This window comes from Ochotona princeps, chromosome 1 (assembly GCF_030435755.1).
Source record: "Ochotona princeps isolate mOchPri1 chromosome 1, mOchPri1.hap1, whole genome shotgun sequence".
Taxonomy (NCBI): Eukaryota; Metazoa; Chordata; class Mammalia; order Lagomorpha; family Ochotonidae; genus Ochotona; species Ochotona princeps.
This window is the reverse complement of record NC_080832.1, coordinates 52,794,521-52,816,784: the sequence shown is the minus strand read 5'-3', so window position 1 is coordinate 52,816,784 and position 22,264 is coordinate 52,794,521. Positions and strand designations below refer to the sequence as shown.

At 46.2% G+C, this 22,264-nt stretch overlaps 1 protein-coding gene across 1 annotated transcript in view; it reads left to right on the top strand.

The window, feature by feature from the left end:
* The window catches only part of CCDC162P (coiled-coil domain containing 162), a 181,281-nt gene that overhangs the window by 97,354 nt on the left and 61,663 nt on the right, over positions 1-22,264 (top strand). The window contains 6 exon segments of the mRNA XM_058669314.1: positions 2,910-3,027; positions 5,101-5,266; positions 11,127-11,265; positions 16,977-17,130; positions 18,768-18,863; positions 20,152-20,302. Of these exon segments, the coding sequence (XP_058525297.1) occupies positions 2,910-3,027; positions 5,101-5,266; positions 11,127-11,265; positions 16,977-17,130; positions 18,768-18,863; positions 20,152-20,302 (824 nt within the window).

The following is a 22,264-nucleotide window of genomic DNA, read 5'->3' as shown; positions in this document are numbered from 1 at the left end:
AGAGAGAGTACTTCCATCTACTGGTTCACTCCCCCCAAAGTGTTCCTCATGGCTGTGTCTGGGCTAGCCCAAAGTCAGGAGGTAGGAACTCAGTCCAGAACCTGAGAAGTTGATGGGAACCCAATTGCTTGAGCTGTCACTGCTGCCCCTAGGGACTATACTGGCAGGGGTCAACTGTTAGAATTTGGTTTTAAATGCAGACTCTCTGAGGAGGAATGTTGAATGTCGTAACAGGCATCACCCACAGCAGCTTAACGCACTGTACCAAAAGGCAACCCCAAGTCTCCAATTCCTAACCAATTGCTCAGATGCATTCCTAGGCTCCCACCCACCCTTACCACTTTGCTCCAGGCAGATGCCAGACAGATGTCTGGCACCAACAGTGACAAACTTTGGAAGGCAACTCACAATTTATGAAGTATTTCCACAGCTTGCTCTACTAAAAATTATGTTCTATGAAAGTGTTCAAGTGCTACATGTTAGTCAAAAAAATTGTTTTAAAAGTCCGTTTGAATGTAGAATAATGATAATCAGAGGCTGGGAAGGAGAAGGGTGAGGCAAAGGAAGGTTGGATAATGGGCTCCCAAATATGGCTTAAATAGCAGCTACAAGTTCTAGGATTCCACACTGGTATAGTGAGGTGACCACAATTTGCAATAGTATGTTATAAAGTGAAAGAAGCAATGCAGGAGCATGTACAGGCACCAGGCAGGTGGTCAGGAGCCCAGGCCTGCACACCATACTGCCGCAATACTGAGTTCAGAGACCTATACACTTGTGGGCACAGAGGCTGTGGATTGCTCACAGAAATGGGTGTGGGGATGTATGGGATGGAGAACTGCTGAGGTAGTATGTTACAAATGAGGAATGACTGCTGGGAAACTTTCACCAATCAGACCACTGCACTTGCAGGTAAGTGAGGTGGCTGAGACCACGCGGTTTGGAGGAGGGAAACCAAAAGACTTTTCAGAGTTGGACCAATGCACCCACCCATGTGGGAGACCTGAGCTGGGCTAGTCAGTATCAACCACCACCCACTGATGCACAGGAAAGCTAGGGCTTGAAAGGGTGGGCCTGCTGCAGGGCTAGAATGTAGTACCCACCAGTGAATGTTAGGGCAGGAATGGAGCACATTAGGACGGTCATGACATTAACTAGCATGTGAGAGAACATGGTAAGGGGGCAGACTCTGTGGCGGATTGTGGGCTCACCCCTGTGAAGCTGCCATACCAGCTGGTTCACTTGAGGGCTACGAGTGGTCATGGGCCAAGCTAGGTGTGACCACGAAATCCACTGACACTCATGGTTCCTGCAGTTGGGAAGAGGCCAGGCAGGTCCAGGCTGCAATACCTGCAGGCACACCCAAGAATGGGTGTGGGGCAGGCCAGGTCTCAACATCCACCAGCATACACAAAGGCTGAGACGTGGGGTGGACTGTACCGGGTAGGAGCTTAGCACCCACTATAGCATGTGTGAGATCCAGGTCTGGGAGTGGGCCTGGTAGAATTTGGGGGATTCCCCTACTGGGCTTTAATGCCTGCTGGTGAGCACAAGAGTCATGGCTGGGTGTAGGCTAGACCAGGTAAAACAGGGCCAAAATGTGGCACAGTGACAAGTGTAGGAGTACAGTCCATGCCAGATTAAACTATCATAGCTACCAGTTTGCATGAAAGCCAGGGATAGGGCCAGGTCAGGCCAGTTGCAGTATCTAATGGAAAGGGCCAAGCCTGGGAGATAGGCCATGCCAGGCTGGGTCAAAGCAACTACCAGCACACACAAGAACTGTGGCTGGGAGTAGGGTTGGTACGGGAGTTAAGGATACCCCCTACCAAAGTGGGCTGAGGTTCCCACTGGTGAGCATAAGAATCAAGAATAGGAGTAGAACGTGCTTAACATGGCTGCAACCTCCTTTGGCATGTGTGTGCATGTAGCTTGGTCTGGGGGTTTGCCATACTGGGCCAGGCTCCAGCACCTGCTGTTGCTCGTGAAAAGCCAGAGTGGGTGTGGGATGAACTACACTAGGTCACTGCACCCACTGACCCATATAAGAATTATGTCTGGGGGGGTGAGCCAGGCAGGACTGGGCTGTAACACTCACCTGTGAGAGCTGGGATGGGTGTGTACTGATCTGGTAAGATCGCAGTACCCACCAGTGAATGTTGGGAAAAGAGGTGGGCCAAGTCAAGCTGAACCAAAACTCCCACTGATGTATGCGAGATCTGCAACAGAACTGACCTGTTAGAGGCACTTGGGGGACTCCCCTGTTGAGAGGCAACCCTGGTGGGTGAATGCAAGAACTTAGACCGGGAGCAGTACAGATTGGGCTGGGCTACAGTACCCATCAACATACATGTGGGCCAAGTCTGCAGGTGACCCAGACTGGGCCAGTCTGTAATACCACTGGCAGGTGCAAGAGTCAGGATGTGGTGCAGGTCAGGCCAGGGAGGTGTACTTCACCTACACCTCAAGCATACATGTGGCATTCAAACACTCAATCCAACTGCTGGTGTCTGGGCTGGTGAGAACTCTCACACCAGGAATACATGGGTTGTGGGCTTACAGATCCACCTGCCACAATGAAATGGCAGCAGCCAGGATAGGAACCAGGCGTCTCATTCCTGCCCTTGCTCTTGTCTTTCTTACCACACCTTTCCGCCCTCCACACCCAGGCAGCCCAGTCTAAAATTAGCCCAACTGCCCAGATCCCTTGAGTTATTTATACCCAACTCTGGCCACCCACCCAGGAGCCAGCTTGGAAAGGAGCCTCTCTCTTATCCTTGGCTTTGGCTGCTGAGTCCTGATGACAGACCTGTGTGACCAGAGGATGACAGTGTGCATGGCACAGCCTGCCATGCCTTTCACCTACAGAGAAATACCAAGTGCTATGAGTATTTTCTTTTAATTTGCAGGAGTTTCCAACCCTGGCCCTGGGGTTTGCTGTCTCCTGATGGAAAATTATTCCTCAATTTGTGGTTCCTAGTGCACCCTTCTGAAGTGCTGGTTATGTTTAGAACTCTGCCAGAAAAGGTTGGTATTTTCCCTGAGTGTGTGTGTGTGTATGTGCCAGAATGGACACTGGCTGATCTTTGGGTCTCACAATGATGCAGACACCTGTCGTTCTAGCTGGTAGGATTCGCATCTTCATGCCCAGGAATGAGGAGGACACAGACAAGAAAGGTGTGCAATGCTGACTGAAACAAAGGAAAAGTTCCCACAGAGCACCAAGGGGGGCTCCTGAGCAGGAAGGCTGCGGGCAGGAGGGGGTCTGGGAGCTTCCATTCTTTGGAGTTTTGGGGAAGTTTTACACAGAGGCCTTTAAGCAGGTTGTGTAGTGTCCTTGTGTTCTCCCCAGCCTGCTGTGGTCTCGTCCTGCTCCCTCATCTCTTATTACTCCCATCTCATTGGTCTCCAGTCCCCAATCCTTATCCTTCATTTTCCCCACCTCAATACTCACCCTACCTTGCCTTTGGTAGGCATGTCTTTTTCCACATAAGCTCTTTTTGGATCATACTTTCTACCACAACTGAACTATTATTTCAGAGAAAGCCTCTCTTTCTTTCCTCTCTCTCTCTCTCTTTGGTCTAATAACTAAAATCTTTTCTGAGCACCTGAAACTTTTGCCTGCTCTATTATAATTTCTCTAAGGTCTCATTATTTCTTGAGTTCTGTTTTCCCCTGATTATTAAGGAACACCAATTCCCGCTTTCTACAGCCCTTATTAGTTCCCAATTTCCTTCCAAACCCTTCAGGAAAACTCCAGCCCAATGTCCTGAAGTCAATAAGAGGTTGGGATTCCACTTTTGAGCTATCCAGTTAACTCTCCAGGGTTGTTCAGTGTATCTGCTTTACCGAGCGAGTAATATTGGTAACCATGTACAGAAGGAATGGTTGATGGGTCTTTGGGCTGTGGCTAAGACCTCACTTGAGATACCTGAATTCCATATCAGAGTGCCTCTTTCTACTTTTTCCTACCCTTCCCATTTCAGCTTTCTGCTAATGCACATCCTGAGAGGCAGCAGGTACCAGCTCAAGCGCTTGTGTTCTGCCACCACTTGAGACCTGGATGGAGCTCCTGGCTCCTGACTTCAGTCTGGCCCAGCCCTGGTTGTTCCAGGCATTTGTGGAGTGAACCAAATAAAATAAAAATTATTTAGCAAGTTTTTTAAAGGGATATAGAAACATGTAAAATCCTCACCTAAACTCAACCATCCCTTGGTGTCCATGGGGCATTAGTTCCACGATTCCCCCCAGACACCAAAACCTGCAGAAGCTCTTCCCTCTGATAAATCTGCATATAGCCCATGCACATCCTTCTGTGTGGTGTAAATCGACTCTAGAATATTTATCATGAATACTACAATGTGAGTGCTACTTAAACAGCTACTACATTCTATGTTTTAGAGGATAAAGACAAAAAAATTTGTATCTTCACTATGGATTCATTTTTTCCCCCAAAACATTTTGGATCTACAATTGGTTGAATCTGTGGACGTGGATCCTGTAGACATGGAGAATGCACTCTGTTAAATACATACAAGTGCAATGTTAAAAATGACATTTTTGAGGATCTTCTAATTTTTCTTTCTAAACAGAAACCTGCTTAGCAACCTGAGTTTCTCACCCTTTCATGGAAGAATGTTCCACTTTTGAAAACACGAAAAATACTCTCTTCTATAATTAGATCATGACTACACTTTCCTTCCCTTGGGTTTTGATATTTGATCACCAGTGTTTGGCACTGAGTCATGTGTTAGTTTCAGACACATTGATAAATATCTGTGCTTTGTTTCTGAAAGTGCTCACTCAGGACGGTATTGTCTGAATAGGAGTCCCTGCAGTGCCACCTGCGATGCACTGATGATCCTACAGGCACATTTCCATGTATTCACGGGCTTTAACACCATCCACAGGAGTTCCTTGTCCAAAGGCTTAGAACCCTGGTTCATGACTCCATTTGTTGTTTTCTTTCTCAGATACTATTTACCTCAGATAATATTTAATATTCTTGTAAAAAGATCTTGTTTCTAGTTGATGCTTGCATATTTTTGTCTGTGTTGGAAGCGCTCTCAAACTAATTTCCTTGTATTGATTTTACCCAAGGCAGCCTTCAGAGCCTTACGGCTAACTCTACAGCTGGTGGCTTCTCTGCATGACATTGTGGCCTACCTTTTCAATTTCGCTAAACTGGGCAACTGTCCAACTTCTTTTGAGCTTCCTCTGAGTCCAAGCCCTTGGAGAGGTGACTGGGGAGGACTGGAGGGCATTGGTAAGTGATTAAGGAGAATGAAAATCACCTTTATTATTCAATTGCAATTCTGTGAAGCCCTTTCTATTTTGGAAAGCAAAACTACACTATGTCTTCCCTATTAGACAGTGATGAGAAGGGAAGAGCGAATGTCCCATTTTGCACTGTCTCTGAAATAAGTTTATCTGACTCACATGTCTTGGCTAAACCACACAGTACACTAAGTCAGGAGTCAAATTTTCATCCTTGTTTCCCACTTGATTATTGGAAGGTGAGCCCTCCGTGCATCTGTGAAATAGGAGTAATAATCACATCTTAGAGAAATGTTCTGTAGATTAAAATCTATGTAAATATTCAGGAAGACGTGTAATACCCTGCTAAGGATAGATTTTATTTCCTGCCCATTTCCTTGCTGGCCTTTGTGAATTTATGTGGCAAGGCTGGAGCCAGGAAGTTGGTGTTAAGAAGTCACAGCCAGGGTGGGCATTTGACACAGACGTTAGGACTCCACTTGGGCTCCCACATCCTAATTGGGGTGATAGGGCTCAAGTCCCAGCTCCATTGCTGATTCCCGCTTCTTGCTCGTGCACACTCTGGGAGGCAGCAGGTGACGGCACAAGGTTCCTGCCACCAAGTAGGATATCCAGCTTGAGTTACAGGCTCTGGGCTTTGGATTGACCCACTGTGGGAATTTAGGAGTATGAACCAGTTATGGGAGATCTCTCTCTTTGTCTTTCAAATCAATTAACAACAACAACAAAAGTGCAACCAACAACAACCTGATTTAGTCCCTTAGCAAGGACGACCAAGGCTTTTGTTTTGTTTTGTTAAATTTATTTCATTTTTATTGCAAAGTTAGATACACACAAAGGATGAGAGACAGAGAGGAAGATCTTCTGTCAGATGATTCACTCCCAAAGTGGCCACATGGCTGGAGCTGAGCCAATCCGAAGCTAGGAGCCATGAGCCTCTTCCAGGGATCCCACTCAGGTGCAGGGTCCCAAAGCTTTGGGCCGTCCTCGACTACTTTCCCAGGCCACAAGCAGGGAGCTGGAAGGGAAGCAGGGCTGCCAGAATTAGAACTGGTGCCCATATGGGATCCTGAAGCGTGCAAGGAAAGGATTTTGGCCACTAGTCTACTGTGCCAGACCCAAGGCTTTTGTTTTAACCATCCAGTATCATTTGGTATATTCTGACTGTACCAGATTATAAGATAAAATGTAGAATTTTAATATCTTATAGTATTAATAAGACACTGTTTTTTTTTTTATTTCTTATGTGTGTTGTTGAATAATAGGCTTATCAGATGCTGAGAAACCGATCTTACTTGGATCATTAAAGTCACATCTAGATGATGTCACTCATCATGTCAATATTTATGAGTAGCAAAATAAGATAACCTAATAGCCATGTAGTTTAAAGAAAGGCTCAGTGGCTAAAACCTTGCCTTGAGTGTGCCAGGATCCCATATGGGCACTAGTTTTTGACCCGGCTGTTGTACTTCCCATCTAGCTTCCTGCTTGTGACCTGGAAAAGCAGTAGAGGATAACCCAAAGTCTTAGGACCCTGCACCCCCAAGGGAGACCTGAAAAAAAAAACTCCTGGCTTCTGATCGGCTGAGCTCTGGCCATTGCGGCCACTTTGGGAGTGACCAAGTGGATGGAAGAACTTTCTCTCTATATCTCCTTCTCTCTGTAAATCTGCCTTTGTAACAAAAATAAAAATAACTCAAAAAAAAAAAAAAAAGAATGAGGAGAGCCTGAGAAATAAGTTCATAGGCATACTTAAACCTGAGAGTATTAAGAACAAATGTGGTGTAACTGAATCTCTTCTCCTTTGGCTGCTGCATGTAAGAAACGGGTTTGTGGAAAACCCTGAGACTGGTGGCCCGTAGATTCCCGTAGTAGTCAATGGTAGTATGTGTGATTATTCTGTCAAGGAGCATACAGTGGTCAGTGGGAAGAAAAGTTGATGCCCACATGAGGACAGGTGACACTGAAGGAGCAGGTTGCAGCCACCTTGGCCGAAAGCAGAGGATTCCGGTTGCACTATGAGCCACAAACTTTCCAAATACCAGTAAGTATTCTAGAGAAGCATAAAGTTGCAAGAGGTCCCAGGCACTTGTCCATCCTTTTCTTTGTTTAACATGAGGGATGGTTAGCACTGGGTCATTGCTCACTCAATGAGCTAGGATGCTCCCAAAGGCTGGGTGCCCCACAGGCACAGGAGAGAGAGGCACAGCCCATTGGGATGACAAGGCAGGTGCTGCTTAAAGGTGAGAGAAGTCCCAAGAGCCACAGCTCCAACTCTGTGTGGGAACCAAGTCCCTGCAGAGAAGGCATGTCATAGCTGGGAGCAGACAGTGAGTGCCTGAGGGGCGGAGGGGACAGAGTTGCAAGGGCAGGGTCTGGCAGCAGCTGCTCAGACTGAAGCAGCGACCAGCTTGGATTAGAGGAGGCTATAGGAGGGACAGTCCTGGCAGGCAGGATTGCAAGGGGTCCATCCAGAGACAGGAACCCACCAGGATGACACTGAGGAGCCGGAGCTGTGGGCCCTGCCTGAAGACCTAGAATTCTGGGTGAAGGAATGGGCTCTTGCTATTTATGGAAACCACAGGGTTGTGTGGGGCCCACAACTAGGGCAAGTGCCTTGTCATGCTGCAGAAATCTCAGGTGCACCAGCAGAATGTGCTCATGTTGCATGTTCTGCTTTGCTATGCATAGAAAGAGTGAATGGAACTTAAAAGAAGCCCCAGTCTAAGACCATCACTTTTTTCCCAAAAGGTGCTCATTCATGGCCTTGCTCCCAGCAGAGAACTAGGTGAGCCAGGAATCCTGAGTCTATCCCTTTAAGAATCTCAGAGCTCTTTGGAGGTGGAGAAAATAACTGTGATGGCCATTTGAAGCATTTTGTAAAGGGAGACTCTCAGGGTTTCAGCGTTTGGTCCTCCCACTCCACTAAGGCAAGCAGCTCAGCGACACTGTGGCCAGGCTCTCGGGGATTCACCCAAATCTCTTCTACCCCCAAACCCAGTGACTCCCCTTCAAGTGGGTGCAAGCAGAGGGTGTCATTGGATGCAGAAGTTGGAAGTTAACCCAAACCCACATCCTAGGCACTAAGCATTTGAGGAACTCAACAAACCCTCTGCGCTCTGAGTATCTACCTGTCACAGGCTCTATTCCTCCTGTCTCTCTCTCTCTCTGACTTCCCAGAATCATGGAAAAAAGATCCCTTTCCTTACATTTCCCAGTTCGGGCCATCCTCCATAGCCCAACTACCACTACCTGACCACAGCTGCCCCAGGCTGAAGGAGCTGCTGACCCTGCCTCAGTTTGTCCCCTCCCCTCCATGGCACCATGACCCCACCCTGAAAGGGCTGCCCAAGACAGAGTCATCCCACTTCTGCATCTGTGTGCTAATGGCAAATTGAAATCAGCACCTAACACTTTTGCCGAGAAGTGATTGTATACAAAAGTATGCAAGCAACACTGTAGAACCAGCAAAAAGAAAAAAAAAAAAAGATTAGAAGAATCAGTTATTACAAAGTCAGATATACTGAGAGGAGGAGAGATAGAGAGGAAGTGGAGCCGCCGGGACCAGAACCAGCGGCCACATGGGATCAAGGCGAGGGCCCTAGCCACCAGGCCACACCGCTGAGCCCAGAAGAATCAGTTATAATCCCAGCACTCTTCTGTGGAAACATTTGCCCAAACATGTTTCTCACTCAGATTTCACAGAGTTCGAGGGGAAGACTATGTGCAATTTGATATTCTCCCTGTTTCAGTGTCTTTGGAGAGGATCAAAACCATTTTCAGGGCTGGCATTGTGATGCAATGGGTTAAGCCACTGCCTGCACACTGGCACCCTGTGTCAGAGCACCCATTCAAGTCCCAGCTGCTCTGTTCCCAGTCCAGCTCCCTGCTAACGCACCTGGAAAAGCGGTGGAGGATGAGCCTGCTTGGGCCTCTGCCTCCACATAGGAGACCCTGGCCTTCACCAGGCACAGTCTCAGCCATTTTCGGAGTAAAGCAGTAGATGGAAGATCACTCTCTGTCTCTCCCCTTCTCTGTAATTCTGCTCTCAAATTAAAATAAATAAATCTAACTGTATATATATATATATATATATATATATATATATATACACACACACATATGATCAAAAATATTTCCCCATTGTTGTTTCTTAGCTTGATGAAACACTTTGCTTGTTGACCAAACACTAGGCCTTGGTTGAATGAGGCCCACTGACCACCACTGCCTTAAAAGTCTAGTCCAGTTTGCTCTAACACCACTCCTCTGCAGATGGTATCTGTGTGTGTGAGAGAGAGAATATGCTTATAGCACAGTAAAATAACCATATTTTAGAGAAGTTGTAAAAAAAATGTTTTATGTTGGAAACCACTTTGGGGTGTCAGAGTCAAAAACTTCTGTGGTAAAACCATTAATGTTCTGTAACCTCAAATGGAGACAAAATTCAGACTATTCATCTTTTTCTAAAGTGAAGAAAATAGCTTACAAGTACTGCAACCCTTCTCAGCGTGGCTCCATCCTGTCAAGGTCTCAGGGACCCACCATCCTGGGCTCTCCTAGCTGGGGCATGCTAGAGGGAAGTCCAGTGACTGGGCACTGGAGGGGCTGTAGAGTCAGAGAAACTCCTGGAAATGCCTAGAGGGTCCCTCATCCCACTGTTGCCTTGGTCTTCCTGTCATGTTGGTTGATAGAGGTTCAGGCAGGCTGCCATTTGGTGTCCCTGTGAGCATGGAGCCATCAATGCTCTCTCCCTTAGGATGTGTGATGGTTTTCTGTGTCCTCCCATTGTGAGCAGCCCCTTCTCTGTGCCACTGACAGAGATGCTGGGACAGCCATCCATTCCTCGACCTGGCAAGCAGTGCCTCCGAAGGCCTCAAGGTGAAATTTCCACCTGAGACAAGCACAAGAAGGATGTTTGGGGCAGCAGTTAAGATGCTCCCAGGGATGTGTCCATCTGATCGCCAGGTGCCGGCTCTGCTATCAGCTCCAGCTGCTGCTAAAGCGCACCCTGGGAGGCAGCAGGTGTTGGCCCAAGCAGTTGGGTCCCTGCCACCATCCTGGGAGACTCAGACTCAGTTCCTGACTCCTGGCTTCTGCTTAGCTCGGCGTCAACTGTTGCAGGCATTTGGAGAGCAAGCCAACAGGCAAAGGATTTTTTTCTCTGTGTGTGTTTATGTTTGTTTGTGTGTGTGCTAACTACCTGCCTTTCAAATAAATAAAAGTTAAAAATAAAAGATGTGTAAATTCACTTACACCCAGTCTACTCTTACCTGAAGAAAGTATCCAAGAAATAGTCTAAATAGATTTCTCTCTGACACCCCCAAGATGAGCAGACTCCTAGAAGGAGCAGCAGCAGCATGCACACACTGTTGTGTCGATACACGGGTGCACGTGTGCTTTTCCTCTGGACTGCCTGCACCTGTGAGCATGGCAAGTGCTGCTCATGGTCCAGAATCCTTTGCAGTCACTAGTGGCTCTCCTGACGAGTCCACCTCCCTGCCCCTTGTCATTTCTCTTTTGCCTTCTATTTTGAGACTGTGTCCTTGCCAAGTTTAAAATTCACTTTCAAAAGCATGCTCTCTTGTGCCAAAAGTAAAGTAAATTTGTGTCTTCTCTCGAGGGCGGAAGGAAGGGAGGGAAGGAAGGGAGGGAGGGAGGGAGAGAGGAAGGAGAGAGAAAGCAGACCTCATGATTCAGAATAGAGGGCTTTGCTGGTCTCAGAACAGCCACGAGAGGCAGGGAAATCCACCTGGGTGATAAGCTGGCTTTGGAGAGAAACGATGATGCCACCAGCTTAGCTCCACTTGTCTGGATGTCACACCATGATGAACATTCTGTCCCTCTCATAGGGTCTGAGCTGTGGGAGCTGCAGAAAATGATTGACAGCCTCCAGAGCCCCCAGGACCCGGTCCATGTTTCCCAGGCCCTGCTCCTCCGGAGGGAGATCCTATTGCTGCAGTTTGATGCTGCCATGCGGCACCGCATCCGGTAAGCATTGGCACCAAAGGCTGCTGCACAGGTATTTGCTGAACCTCCATCTGGGGAGGCCACTCTTGACAAAGACCTTAAGTAACGGAACTTAAAATAGGGGCACAGCCTGCACTATGACATAGCAAGCTAAGCCTCTGCTTGCCGTGTCAGCATCCCATATGGATTACAGTTTGAGTCCTGGCTGGTCCACTTTCAATCTACCTCCCTGCTAATGGCCTGGGAAAGCAGCAGAGGATGGCTTAAGTGCTTGGGCCCCTGCATCCACCTGGGAGACTCTGAAGAAGTTCCTAGTTCTTGGCTTTAGACTGGTCCAGTGTCAGTCATTGAGGCCATTTGGGGAATGAACCAGCAGATGATAAGATTCTCACTCTACTAACTTTGCCTTTCCAATAATAGATTAATAAATCTTCCCCCCCCAAAAAATAGTCAGGGCCTTGACACAATCCAGAACCCTGTGCCTGCCACAAACCCTGCTGCAAAGGCAGCCCACATGGTGGGGGCTCTTGCCAGGGAATAACAGGCTTAACATTTTTTTAAAAAATTTATTTATTTTTATTGCAAAGTCAGATATACAGAGAGAGGGGAGACAGAGAGGAAGATTTCCATTCGATGACTCACTCCCCTAGTGACTGCAGTGGCCAGTACTATGCCGATCCGAAGCCAGGAGCCCAGATCCTCTTCTGGGTCTCCCACATGGGTGCAGGGTCCCAAGGTCCTGGGCCATCCTCAACCACACCCCCAGGCCACAAGCAGAGAGCTGGATGGGAAGCAGAGCTGGCGGAACTAGAACCAGCAACCACATGGGATCCCGGTACATTTCAAGGAGAGGACTTTAGCTGCTCGGCCGCTGAGCCAGGCCCAACAACCTTAACCTTTTCCAATGTCATTCCTGATCTGTTCTATTGCACCTGCTACTTTCACTCTTCAGGTTGCTTCGTTGAGAGGAATGTTTTTATCATTCTGAAGATTATTATTTCTTTTCTTCTTTTCAAAAATTTATTTATTTATTTATTTTTGATAATCTTACATAATTGATTAGGGTACAAAGGGTCAAGGGCTACAGGAAAGTGGGTAAGACCATTATTTCCACACTAATATCATCATTTTTTCCCCTGTGTCCGGGGTAAGGAGAGAAACAAAGGGAAAAGCCGCACCCATCCCAGGTCCCCAATGTGGGGTATGCTCCGAGGGTCCTGCTCAAGCAGTTTTGATAGTTCAACAGTTCTGAATTGCTGCCAATCTCACCGTTGGGGGTAAGCAGGACTTGCACCTGGACTGTGGATAAAGAAGCCAAGTCAGGAGAGGAACTTACATTTGGGCCGTTTGTGGCCCTCCTGGTTTTGACAGATGTCAAGGCCAACCTTGATTTTAGACTTTCTCCTTCGTTCTTCTCAAACGTCATCTAGGTCTTCTATAGGTTTTTGTGAACCATCCTGACCATTAACGGAGCTGCTGTGGGTTAGCAGGGCCACCCGCAGGCTTCCTCTGGTGGTCCTATTCCTCAGTACTCCTCCTGCACACCTACCTGTGGAGTCGAGGACACTTCAGGCCTTTCTGTCACACTTGGAGGATCAGCTGGTCTCCAGAGGTCAGTTCCTTCCCAGTAGTGTAGACATTGGTCCCAGCCATTGCTAACTTCTCTCTTTGTTCTTTACTGTAAGTATGGACTTGGGGCACACCCATCGAGAATCCACACAACAGGTCCGTTCAGCTCTGGGACCTCTCCTCCACCCCACAAAATATCCTCTGTCAGCATATTTTCTGAAAAATCCACTAAACTAAGCTCTAGAAATCATCTTTTTTGGCTTGTTAAACTCTCATTTCCTTTTGGGCAAGAAAGTCACCCTAATTTATCACGCATACCATCTCCTCCCCAACTTATGGTATACATTTCACGCTCTAGTCATCAGGGTCTGTGACTCTTGATAAACAAAGCACAACTTTGTGGGGGGTTTTTGTTTTTTGTTTCTTTTTTTACTTATTATTATCATTATTATTATTATTATTATTATTATCATTTGATGATACAGTTCCATATTCCCTTATCCCCTCCCCAATTCCCTCCCCCCACCTAGTTCCTCTATATCATTACTAAAATACAGTTTTTCATACACAGTCATATGTCCATCATTGCAGGCATGGACAATGGCAGAGAGTCCAGCATTCTATTGTCAAGATGTAGTGAACAGTTTCATTGTAAATCCATCTTTGTCTGGAAGCAGAAATGCATACTACATTGTATCCTCACATCTGGATGTTAGTCTCCATTTCACAGCTACGGTACATCCCCTTAAATGAAAAGTCATAATACAAAATCAACAAAAGAAAGAAAAATAGAAATTTAGAATGCCATGAAGTTAAATGACATGTTACTAGATATGACAGTCTCCATTACACAGCTACTATACATCCCCTTAAATGAAGAGCCACAAAACAAAATCAACATCAGGGAGAAAAAAGAAATTAACAACACCAACAAGTTAAATAACATGCTATTAAATGACTAACGTGTAGCTGAAGAAATGAAAATCAAGAACCTTCTTGAAGAAAATGATGCCACTGCATGATCTACGCCTCATTGAATGATTTAATCAGAAGGAAGTGTTTTGAAGAGATGAAACTAACAGAAAACAACAAAACCATGTGATACAGTTTCCGCTGATCTTTGTTGGTGAAGTGTGTCTCCTCCAGACAATAAACAGATGGGTTTTGTTTTTAATCCAGTCTATTAATCTATGACGTTTGATTGAGCCTAAGCCATTTACATTCAGAGTTTAATATGTATGGGTGGCATTTGGTCCTGTCATTTTAGGAATGGGTTGTTCATTGGTTTAGTTTTCTGTTGTCATTTTACTGGGATGTTCTTCCCGTTTGCCTTTGGTTTTGGTAGGTGCTATTCCTCTTCTCTGTCAAAAGAATATCTTGAAGTATCCTTTGTAGGGCAGGTTTGGGACAGGCATATTCTTTTACCTTTTCTTTACTGTGGAAGAATTTTATTTCATTTTCAAAGACAAAAGAAAGCTTTGCTGGATATGTTATCCTAGGATGACAATTGTTTTCTTTCAGAATCTGGAATATGTCACTCCATTCTCTTCTTGCCTGTAGAGTTTCCTGTGAGAGATCTCCTGTGAGTTTAATTGGCATTCCTTTATATGTCAATTGATTTTTTTTCACGTGCACATCTAAGGATCTTTTCCTTATGTTCAGTTGAAGAGAGCTTGATGATCATGTGTCTTGGTGAAGATCTCTTTTGTTTAAACCTGTTGGGAGTTCTGTGCCCTTCCTGGCTCTTGTTTCCCCATTGTTTCTCTAGGTTAGGGAAATTTTCCTTTATTATTTCATTAAATACATTTGCAAACTCAGCTTCTCTTTCTGCACCTTCTGGGACTCCCAGAACTCTTATATTTGGCCTCTTAATAGTGTCTTTCAATTCTTGAATACATTTTTTGGCCTGATCCAGCTCTGCTTCCAGCTTTTTGTTTGCTTCCCCCTGATGACCTTTCAATTCTGAGATTCTTCTGCTTGCTTCATTCTATTTTGGAGACTTTTAATTTGCTCTACTGTGTTCTTGATTTCTGATATATCAGCCTTGATTTGCTTGATTGCTTCCTAAAATTCTTTGAACTCTTGCATGAGCTTCTCATTTTTTTTGACCAGAAGCTTTAAAATGAGTCTTATGGATTCTGTGTGCCCCATTTTCTCGATGTCTTCCTCAGTTAACTCTGAGATTGGCACAGGGTTTTGCTCCTTTTCAGGGAATTTTTCAGTAATATTCATTCTGCTTTTGTCTCTTCTTTTGCTCTTGATCATTGTACTTCTGGTTAGCAGAGTCTTCTCCTTGGGGCAGGTTTCTAAGCTGTGTCACCCCCAGGTCTACAATGCAATTTTACTTATTGCCATTGGTACACAACTTTTTGCTTTGCAGCCACTTGTGCCACAACCTCCAGCGAGTTCCAGGTCTGGGTTCTTAAGTTAGATTTCCACCGTGGTCTCCATAGCCCCAGCTCCTGGCTCACCATTCTCCACCTCCTGTGATACCGTGCTGAGGCTGCACTGTTGTCTCAGCAACCTTTCTCCCACTTCTGGTTGGAGCAGGTCCCAGGATTAGAGAGACACCAGGCGTCCTATATAGTTAGGTTGTTGGTGGCACTGATCTTGCCAGAACCTGTTGCACGTTAGGTCTGGGTGCCACACGGACCTATTTTGACCCGGACGATGCCACAGTCGGTATTATTTTCCTGTGAGACCAGTGCTATCCACGGACCTCAGTGAGTTCTCATGAGCTCAGCACATGCGCAGTTCACTGTTGTCCCCGGCAGTCCTAAAGCTATTGCCACAATGTGCAAAATGGTGCCTGACATACCACTACTACAGTTCTTGATCTGCTGGCCATCAGGTTTGAGGGCTACCCAGACCTGTCTTTGGTGGAACCTGTAGAATGCCACGTTGCTGCAGTTCACTGAGTCAGAAATGAGTTCACTTCCAGCTCAGCATATGCTCAGTCCTTTCCCTTGCCTTTGCCTCCTTATGCAAAATGGCTCCCAATTCGGCTCTAGGGGACTGACTGGGCTGTGAAATCCACCCTGTTCTCGCACTGCCCATCTGGGATCTGCTGCTCTGTCTCTGTTGCTGGTCAAATCAAACGGACCAGCAGGACGGACAGTTCTTTGTCTGGGTTCACCTCCCAAGCTCCCAGTGAAAGTCCCTTCCCACCTGGTTGCTGGTGGAGTTCTGGCTGCTAGTGGAGTTCAGATCGCTGTTAGTTGAATAACGCTGGAGTATCAGTCACTGCAACACCACACCGTTGTGTCCGCTGCTTTCCTGTATCTGTCAGTCTCCAGGCACCCCTCTGCTATTGTTCTGTCTTTTCCTATTTCCTGAAATATGTCCTCTCTGCTTCATCCTGATTAAATGTTTTTCCGTCCATTTAAGCGTGTCCTTACACTATTCCGCCATCTTGATTCCAAGTACAACTTTGTTTAAAACAAAAATCTTTCCCTTTCAAAACCTGGGCTGTTGTGATCTAAGTTTAAATTGCCTTTACGTAACAAGAACAATTGTTTCTGCTATTGACCTTGAAATAGTCCATTCTACAGTCGAGATCTTTGTTCTAGAGCTACAACAGTATTGCCCAATGCTGTATTAAGTTAATATTAAGTTAAATGAAATAAGGTTAAAGATTCAGTTCCTCAATCATGATAGTCACATTCCAAGTACTCAACAGTCACATGGTGCCAGTGATATGAGCATTACACAAATGGAGTATATCAGCCTTGTAGAATGAAGGGCAGTGTGTAAGGCAGTGTGAGAGGTGATATGGCTGAGGAAGTAACTGTTGATATTTCAAAATGAGGACCAGCATTGTGACACAGACAGCTAAATCTCTTTTTGATGGCATCCCATATGGAAGCATTATTCAAGCTCCCTGCTGAATCCTGGGAAGGCAACAGAAGATAGATTCTATATATATATGTATATATAGAGAGAGAGAGAGATAGATACAGATATAGATGATATAGATACAGACATAAATATATATGCATATATATACACAAGTGTATATGTATTTCTACCTTTCAAATGATAAACACATCATGTTAAAAAAAACTCAAAATATTATCTTGCTACCATAACAATGAAGAAAATTTTGAACCTTAGCTCCTGAAATAACAATTTTACTGACTTTCCCTCCCCTCCATACTTCACAGAAACACATTTTTGGCAGCTGGAAATCTGCCTGCCTACCAGTCCGTCACAGCTGGCCTGCACCATGGGCTGCCGCCCCTGAGCAGCTCTCTCACAAGGAGCATCTTCACTTCCCAGCTTGGTCTGCCCCCACCCCTGGATCCCCGGAGCCCCCAGGTGCGTAGCAGAAGTATTTCTACATCCCCACGAGATGCAGCCAGCGCAGTCTGTGTTATCCTCCAGTGCCTGGGGACTCCCTTACTTCCTGCCTTGGAGCAGTCTGGTCTTCTGGGGTGAGGGTCTTGTCTTCAAAGTTTCAGCTGGCTGATCCCTGAGCTGGTAGCAAAACAAGCTCTTCACCTTTTCTACTAAATAAATAACAATAGCATTATGACAAATAAATTAGGTCAGCTGGTGAGGATTGAACAGCCTTGGTTACAACAGGTGCTCTCAGGCATAAACCTGGGCAGGCACAGGGTGACCACCTGCTACAAACAAGATCACGGTCTCAGGAAGTCCCAGCAGCACCAGGGCACTGACCCAGTTTGGCCCTTATTGTCACGTAACTAATTACCCTCATACCTAGCAAATTAAGATATAAATATTCTTAATCTCACATGGCTTCTGGAGATATGGAAACCAGGGGCAGCTTAAGTGGATTATTCTGGCTCATGGTCTCCTACAAGGCTGCGATTTGAATGTTGCTGGGGCTTCAGTCACTGTAGCACTTGACTGCAGGAGACCTGCTTCCACTGTTTCCCGGTTCATCGTGTGGCTTTTGGTTGGAGTCAGAAGATCTACTTTCAAGCTCTTGTGCACTTGTCTACGGGGCTTCTTCACAACATGGCTTGGCTTTCCCAGAGTAACAACAACAAAAATTTAGAGAGAACCCACAATGGAAGCCCCAATCTTGTATCACCTTTTTAGAAGTGTCCTCTCACTTCTGTCATATTCTATTCACTGGAAGCATATCACTAAATCTAGCTCATATTACAAGGTGTTAAGGAGGGTAAGGGAAGTTATTGAAGATTCTGTGGACTTCTCTTTAAAACAACTTCACTAGCCCAGGTCTTCTGACTCCAGAATCCTTAATGGTCTAATATTACCCAGCTAAGCCAACTGGCACCAGCATCGGACCCAAGCAAATCCCATTTTTACACCTTCCATGGCTAGAGAGAGTGATTCTTGGCTGGTGTTTGGCCATCATTGGGACCCAGAATACAGAATTGGACTGCGACTCTTGCTTGCTGGCTTTGTTATTGCCTTTGATGCAGTGGATGCTGGGGTCCTGATTCCCTGCTATCAAAAAAAACTCTAACTCCAGGTCTGGAGATGTAGAATAGAACCTGTTGGGCAGGCCCACTAGCTCCAGGGCAGCACATGGTGCCATAAAGGACATGAGATATACCAGCTGTTAGACAATGATGCTCAGAAGACACAGTCAGGATGTTGGTCTAGTGTTGTCACCTGGAATCAAAGTTCCATGGTGGTGAAGGGCACCTTTTTGAGGTTCCTAATGTTGACAACATCTGAGTCAGTTTACTTTTGCTAATTATGAGTACGTCCCATCAGTATTACTCTACTCTGGAACTTGTGAATATGAGGACTGGTTCCTTTCCCAAAAACCAGAAAAACACTGAGATGAGTTGTTACACTCTCCCCTAAACTATCCATTAAGAAGTATTTTTAAAAACCCACAAATAACTCATGCAACTGTGTTAAGGGGTGCAGGCACAAATAGCTTAGTCCTATACAGATGTCAGTTATGAATGCACACCACACAGTATGACAGTGGGTGTTCTTTGGCTCTTCAGGCAGCTATACTATTCCCCTGGAGAACATTTCTTGAAGACGGAGGACCATTCCCAGTTATGAGCAGCAGCCCAAATACCCTAGAGTACAACATGCAGGTAAGGACAGATCTTGCCACCTGCCGCAGACAGAACTGAATACAGTCAGCATAGCGGAGTATCCTTGGGCCCACAAGGTCCTGCCATTGGTGAATAATGTATGACATAGGATGTTAGGCTACAGAGGGGGAGTCATGGCTTGCTGCAATAAAAAGAGTTATGGTCTCAGCTGGAATAAGTTTCCATTTTAGACTCAGCTGAAGTGCCCCTGGCAGTGGTCATCTGGAGACAGGCCAGTCATCTCCAGTCACCTCTGAGCTCTTGGAGAAGTCTCCAGGAGCCCAGCTCAGAGGTGTACGAGTCTTGACCTGCCTACCAACCGTGCAGGAAAGGGAACTTTTTCCTTTTAACTTTTATTTATGTATGTATTTACTGTGATACAGAGAAGTGGGGGATAGTGCCCACTGGGTCACTCCCTAGAAACTGGGACTGGCCCACACCAAAGCCAGGAGCCTAGAACCCCATTTGGATCTCCCAGGCAGGCAGCAGTGGCCCAAGCTCTTGGGCCATCTTTCACTGCTTTCCAGGCTTGTGAATGGGTGCTGGATTGAAAGTGGAGTGGCCAGGACTCAAACTGGCACTCGTATGGCATGCTAACATTGCAGATAGTGGCTTAACTCACTCTGCCACAATGCCAATTTGGTTTAATCCATTTAAATTATTAGTTTCTTTTAATTACCATGTGTTTTCCTTTGACTGGCTAAGTAAATACTGCATTTTTATTTCTAAAAATAGGAAATGTAGAAAACTCTATGTGAAAATCAGCCATAAATTTCCTTCCAGAGCTCTGTAAGTGGAGGAGGGCATAGGACTGCTGTTTGTTGTCATTCTGTGATGGAAACCACCCTGTTCGCTTTGGTATACGTTCAGAATTCTCCATAAGTGAATAATTTGTTTAAAAATATATAAGGACCTTTTTTTAAATTATAATTTTACCACCAAGAGACATTCACAGACTGTGTTTTGGGTGTGATTTTTTGGGGTGTTTTTCCCAGGGCATGTATATGTTTGTATCTGCACTTTAAAAAGAAAACTGATGTCACCTTGTACTTTCGCCATGTACAGGTTTGTCAGAAGGGTGGGAAACAGCTCTTCCACACAGAGCCGACATTCTGACAAGTGCAGGAGGAACTTCTGGCAAGAACTGCTATTTCTCCTTGTATTGATTTTCTAGCAGTACTGAGAGCGGGGCTGGAACACACAGTGGCTCCTAGTTTTCTTTCCCCAGGACCACATGTAGAGGATGCAGAGAAGTCACCCAAGTGAGCACTGTCTTTGGTTCTTTCAGCTGTGCCTCTGTGGGCTGAGTGACAGGGACCGCAAGGTAGCTTGCCGAGAGCTGGTGGGCGTGTAGCTCCTCCTGGAAGATGTGCTTCTGAACAGTGGGCTTGTGGTCCCTGGGGCTCCCCCAGGTCACCACTCCGGACAGACATCCACAGGTATTCCAGCCTTCGCTCACACTCACACAACTAAAGCACTCAGCCAGTGCCATAGGCCATCCTTGTTGGAAACACCAACTAGAGACCCACAAGTTTCCCCAGAGGCTAATTCCCTAAGACAGCAATGAAGAGGATGAGGTAGCCTGAGAAAGCCACTGGCAAGCATTTTCCCGTGTGATAAGACCCAGGACAAGTGGTCTATCCTTGTTTCTTTGTTTGTTTGTTTGTTTGTTTGTTTTTCACTTTAGAAACAGAACAAAGAGGATGAAAATCCAGAGATAGTGATACTCCAACCAGATACTTTCCTTGTGAGTCACACCTTCCTGGCGGCAGGCAGTTCAAAGGGTCAGAGGGTGTGATAAAGGCCCCAGGTGAGCAGCTCAGGTCAGGCCATCCTGCTCACTCAGCTAGCCTCTCTGACACCCAGGCAAGCACTCCCACCTTTGAATTTGCCCTTCACAGACTCTCAAGCACATTGTCCCACTGATACCTTTGAACAAATCTGCATGTATTTGGGAAGTAGATGAAGGTGAGCTGGGTGCTGGCTGGTGCTTCCAGCTAAAGGGCCTCCTTGGAGTAGGCATTTAGCCTAGCACTGAGGATTGCTGCCTCCCACCCAGATGTGACTAGGACAGGGAACCGACTCCGGCTCCTGATCCTGGCTTCCTACCAGGGCAGACACAGCAGTGAGAACTCAACATGTTGGGTATCCCTGTCAGGGAATTAGACTGAGTTCCCTGTTCCCAGTTTCAGGCCAGCCCAGCTGTTGATCATTTAGAAGTAAACCAGTGAACAGCAATGTTTCTCTCTCTCTAGCCCTCTCTCTGTGTGCATGTGTGTGTAATCTCCCTGTTTATGGCTTGGGAGAGCAACGGAGGGAAGCCCAAGTCTTCCCAGCACCCATGTGGGAGACCCAGGAGAGGCTCCTGGCTTTGGATTGGCTCAGCTCTAGCCATTGTAGCCTTTTGGGGCATGACCAGCAAATGGAAGATCTGTCTCTCCTTCTCAATGTAAATCTCCCTTTCAAATAAAAATAAATAAATATTAAAATAAAATAAAACAACAAAAAAAAAACACCCAGCAGTGACTAGGCCAGGCCAATCCAGGAGCTCAGAACTCCATCTGGTCTCCCAGGTGGGTGCCTGGGAAAGCAGTGGCAGATGGTCCAAATATTTGGACACCTGCATCAGTGTGAGAGATCTGTAAGAAAGAAGCTCCTGGCTGCTAGCTGTGGCCTGGTCCAGCCCTAACCATTATGGCCATCTGTAGAGTGAGTCACAGGATGGAAAATCTTATTCTCTTTCTCCCTCTCTTTTGCTTTCAAATAAATCTTCAAAAAAAGTGAAAAAAAATCTTCTGAAATACACCTAAATCTATTATGTCCATTTCCTCATCTTCCATTCACTTTTCAAACCCTGCCACCTGCTCTGTCCTCTCGTCACCACTGAAGCCACCCTCATTGAGTGTCACTACCCCCTAGACACACTCTAGTCACCTTCCTACCTCAAGACCCATTGGGGCCTCAATACTATCCTTGTGCCCTCACTGCCCCTGGGCCTGACTTGGCTCAGCTTTCCTCTGCCCTCCCTGACCCACCCGCAGGTGCCGCCATGGAGCCCTCTGCCTCCGCCAGACCCCTATCCCTTGGACCTTGTCTCACTGCTACTTCCTTTGCCCCCCCTTGACTCTTTAGTCTTTGTGGACCCCTGCCTCCGCGACAAAACCCTCAGGAGTTAGAACTGATAGTTGCCTCCGTATCATAGGTTAAAGCACTTAATTTACTGCAGAAGCTCTCTTTTCCTAACTCTCAAAGAAATTAAAACATTCCATGAGCCCCAGGCACAGTGCCTTCTCTGCCCAAGCTGTAATTAAGCCCCATTGGCTTGCTTACAACCACGATTGGTTAGGAGTTGAACCGGTTCCTAGTGCATGGAATGTTGATGTGTGGAATCCCTGGGAGGA